Source organism: Hemibagrus wyckioides, linkage group LG26 (assembly GCF_019097595.1).
Source record: "Hemibagrus wyckioides isolate EC202008001 linkage group LG26, SWU_Hwy_1.0, whole genome shotgun sequence".
In the NCBI taxonomy this organism is placed as follows: Eukaryota; Metazoa; Chordata; class Actinopteri; order Siluriformes; family Bagridae; genus Hemibagrus; species Hemibagrus wyckioides.
In genome coordinates, this window is record NC_080735.1 from 1,546,417 (window position 1) to 1,551,416 (window position 5,000).

The following is a 5,000-nucleotide window of genomic DNA, read 5'->3' on the forward strand; positions in this document are numbered from 1 at the left end:
GACCGCGCTACACGAGGGACGGCGTATAAACAGAGGACCGCGCTACACGAGGGACGGCGTATAAACAGAGGACCGCGCTACACGAGGGACGGCGTATAAACAGAGGACCGCGCTACACGAGGGACGGCGTATAAACAGAGGACCGCGCTACACGAGGGACGGCGTATAAACAGAGGACCGCGCTACACGAGGGACGGAGTATAAACAGAGGACCGCGCTACACGAGGGACGGCGTATAAACAGAGGACCGCGCTACACGAGGGACGGCGTATAAACAGAGGTCCGCGCTACACGAGGGACGGAGTATAAACAGAGGACCGCGCTACACGAGGGACGGAGTATAAACAGAGGACCGCGCTACACGAGGGACCATACGCGCCGGTATGCAGCACGTGGAGGAGATGTAGGACAATCGATGGCTAATTGATTTCAGGATGTGTTTTTCTCCCTCAGGCTATGCTAACGTCAAGCTCTGATGCTAAAATAACAGACTCTGAACAAACAATCAATGAGAATTGTGTGTGTGTGTGTGTGTGTGAGATGTGGGTCACTCACTGGTTACGGTCAGCTTGGTCTCCTTGATGTCGGCGCTGATGTGCAGTCGTCCTCTCCGCTCCGTGTGATCCGTCCCACACAGACTCGGGACGTTGGTCACACAGCGTTTATGAATGTTCATCATGCAGGCTGTGGAAATACATCAACAACCCAACATGTGACACAACTTTAACTGTCCACACACCACACACACACACACACACACACACACACACATCATCCAAAATCTATCAGGAAACTCATTTCACACCAATCACGAACAGGATCTGAGACCGGACGCTGTGTTTATAGTCCAGTTTATTACTTTTTATTAATTTAATTTATTACTTTTTATTTTGATTTTTTTGCAAATCTCCCCTCAGGGGCTGTGTGAATATTTGCATGGTTAAACAGGTTCTTCACACGCCTGTATGTGGCGACACACACACTGAAATGTCTTGGAGAATGATGTTGTGATATTTATATTCACGTCACCCGACTCCAGAGTTTAGCGAGATTCATATTTGTGATGTGACTGTAACATGAAGTGAAAGGAAGCGCGAGTGTCTCAGTGCTCGCACACATGAACTGCTCTCACAATTCCTATTAACAATTCTACTGTCAGGGAACACACACACACACACACAATAACTGCAACACTACTAGTATCTCAGGCACTAGAGAGCAGTGCCTGCATGCAGCACCTGCTGTGTGTGTGTGTGTGTGTGTGTGTGTGTGTGTACTTACTGTCACATTTCATCCCCTGGTGTATGAGTCCGTAAAGTAGAGATCCACAGTGGTCACAGAAAGTGGGACTGGAGTAGGTGTGTACCTTAAATTTGTGTTTACTGCGGGGATCCTGCAACACACACACACACACACACACACACACACACACACATATTAAGGTCAGCCAGTATTTAATTCAACTGGTTTCTAGATCCTGATTGGTCAGAATGTGTTGAGTTATGGCGTGCCGTTTCCATGGGAACTGCTCATTCACAGGGACGTATGCAGTCCAGTTTTATAGCGAGAGTGAAATGTTTCCTGGACACAACAGATGGCTAGTGTTTAAGCAGCAGGTTAAAGTTCAGCTCCTCTCACTAATTAACTTCATTAACTTCATCATCCATCAGGTTCTTGCTGCTTCAGACACCAAACATCTAAACCTCAGCAGCTCTGTGTAAAGAGTCATCACTCCACTACAGAAAGGGGGAGGAGCTTATAACACTGGAGTTCATTCATAAAATAAATCCCATTTAATACATTTATTCTCTTATTCCAGTGTCAGGAGTCACAGATAAACTCAAACAACATCAACATCAACATCAACATCAGCAGGGACAGATTTCTATTTTTATTCCTCCATGACTGTGACACCTACACACAACTTGGCAGTCTTTTATTTATTTACTTATTTATGCATGTTTATTTATTTATTTAATTCTGAGCTAAACTACATAATTACTACATTAAATAAATATAGAATATAAATATAAATTAAAATACATGAATAAATGAATAAATTCAGAATTACATCATTCTGAATGCATTATTTATTTATTTATTTATTCATTTATTTATTTATTTAGTTCGGACCCACATAATTACTATATTTGTTTTTAAAAAAAATATGACTTTGGACATAGATTAAAAAACATTATAAAATAAACAAACAAATAAATAAATAAATAAAAAAAAGTAAATAAATAAGTAAATTCAGAAATCTATCCTTCTACATGCATTATCTATCTATCTATCTATCTATCTATCTATCTATCTATCTATCTATCTATCTATCTAATTAATTCTGAGCTAAATTACATAATTATTATATTTGTTTTAAAAATGTATGATTTTGGACATAAATAAAAAAACAAATAAATAAATAGTAAATTAATTAATTAATTCAGAAATCTATCACTCTGAATGTATTATTTATTTATTTATTTCTGAGCTAAATTACATGATTACTATTGAAAATATATGATTTTGGACATAAATGAAAAACAATAAATAAATAATAAATATAATAAATAAATAAATAAATTCAGAAATCTATCATTCTGAATGAATGAATGAATGAATTAATTAATTAATTAAGTCAGTCAGAGCTAAACTATATAATTACTTTATATGTTTTACAAATATGATTTTGGACATAATTAAAAAACATGAATAAATAAATACATAAATGAATAGATTCAGAAATCTATCCTTCTGAATGAATTATTTTTTATTCATTCATTCATTCATTCATTCATTGAACACACAGCACTGAGCTTCTTCTCCATCCAGAACACACAGCGCTTTAATAATCTTTATTCTGTAAACCCACAAAGTTTACAGCTTCTTTATATCGGCTCTGTTCACCAGCTGCTTCACACAGATATGACTACACACAGGAAACTGTGTTCCTCTTCATTCTGTGTGTGTGTGTGTGTGTGTACCCACATGTCAGGAGGAAGCTAAAGTATAAAAATAGACATTAAAGAAGAAAGAAAGAGAAGATTTCTAGCGCTTATGTGTGTGTGTGTCTGTTTGTGTATATACTGTATATATTTGTGTGTGTGTGTGTGTGTGTCTGTTTGTGTATATACTGTATATATTTGTGTGTGTGTGTGTGTCTGTGTGGGTATATACTTTGTATATATATATATATATATATATATATATATATATATATATATATATATATATATATATATATATATATATATATATGTGTGTGTGTGTCTGTGTGTGTCTGTTTGTGTATATACTGTATATATATATATGTGTGTTTGTGTATGTGTGTGTGTGTATACGTGTGTGTGTGTGTGTGTGTGTGTGTATATGCATATGCGTATGTGTGTGTGTGTGTGGGTGTGTGTGTGTGTGTGTGGGTGTAGATGCAATATTAATTACACAGAAAAATTTGACTGGAAAATTAAACCCACTCCATTACTCTTTCAGTCATGGTCAAAAAGATAAGATAAAATAAAACTTTATAAAATATTGGCACCCTTGAAATCCTGTCAGAAAATGCAACACTGCTCTCAGAAAATTGTTGCAGCTGCAAATGTTTTGGTTCTCACGTGTTTGCTTTTTGTGGCGTTCCAATGCAAACAAAAACACTAGAGAAGAAAAGTCAAATCTCATACAATTCCACGCAGAACCCAAAAAATGCACTGGACAAAATTATTGGCACCCTTAACTTAATATCTGGTAGCACCCCCTTTGGAAAAAATAACTGACATCAGTGGTGTTTCTTACACCTCTCTCCTGGAATTGTGGACCACTCTTCTTCTGCAGACTGCTCCAGGTCATTCAGGTTTGAAGGATGCCTTCTCCCAACTGCTGTTTTGAGATCTCTCCACAGGTGTTCTATGGGGTTCAGGTCTGGACTCATTGCTGGCCATTTCAGAACTCTCCAGCACTTTGATTGTAACCATTTCTGAGTGCTTTGGGTCCTGCTGGAAGACCCATAAACCTCTGGTGGAGACGCAGCTTTCTGGCACTGGCCACTACGTTGCACCCCAGAATTCTTTGGTAATCATCATGATATCGTTCACACAGTCAAGGCATCCAGTGCCAGAAGCAGCAAAGCAACCCCAAAACATCTTTGTAAACAGTGCCATGATGTCCTTTACCAAAAAGCTCGACTTTTGTCTCATCTTTTTCCGTTCTCCCAGAAGGATTGTGCCAAACTTCAGTCTTGCTTTTTTATGCCTTTGTGTCAGCTGTGGTGTTCTCCTGGGTCTCCTACCATAGCGTCCCTCTTCATTCAGATGGTGATGGATAGTGCGAGCTGACAGTGTTGTACCCTGTGTCTGCAGATGAGCTTCAATTTGTTTGGAAGTTAATCAGGGTTCTTTATCCACCATTCGAACAATCCTTCTTTATAATTCTTCATTAATTTTGCTCTTCTGTCCATGTCCAGGGAGGTTAGCTGTAGTGCCATGGGCTGTAATCCTCTTGATGATATTGCACACAGTGGACACAGGAACATTAAGGTGTCTGAAGATGGACTTGTAGCCTTGAGATTGTCCATGTTTTTCCACAATTTTTTCCCTCAAATCCACAGACAACTCTTTACACTTGGTTCTTTTCTCCATGGTCAGTGTGACACAAAAGGTTGAGTCAACTTTAACTGGCTGTGTGATTACTGTACTGCCCACACCTCTTACCTGCAACAGGTGTGTCTAAATACAAATTACAGGAGCATCACATGCTGGAAAAGCAATTATTTCTTACAATTCTGACAAGGTGCCAATAATTTTGCCCTGTCCATTTTTGAGTTCTGTGTGAAATTTGATTAAGTTTGACTTTTCTCTGTTTTTTTTGTGTTGTTCCAGTGCAAACAAAAACAATAAACATGTGAGAACCAAAACATTTGCAACTGCAACAATTTTCTGTGTTCTCAGTGCTGCAGCTTCTGACAGAACTGCAAGGGTGCCAATATTTTTGGCCGTGACTGTATATAT

General features: G+C 38.4%; 1 protein-coding gene across 2 annotated transcripts in view; it reads right to left on the minus strand.

Moving 5' to 3' along the window:
* The window catches only part of prkcba (protein kinase C, beta a), a 52,675-nt gene that overhangs the window by 30,249 nt on the left and 17,426 nt on the right, over positions 1–5,000 (minus strand). For both annotated transcript variants that reach the window (XM_058380171.1, XM_058380170.1), the window contains exons 4-5: positions 1,282–1,393; positions 556–684 (exon numbers count right to left, since the gene is read on the minus strand). In XM_058380171.1, the coding sequence (XP_058236154.1) occupies positions 556–684; positions 1,282–1,393 (241 nt within the window). The remainder of the gene's footprint in view (positions 1–555; positions 685–1,281; positions 1,394–5,000) is intronic.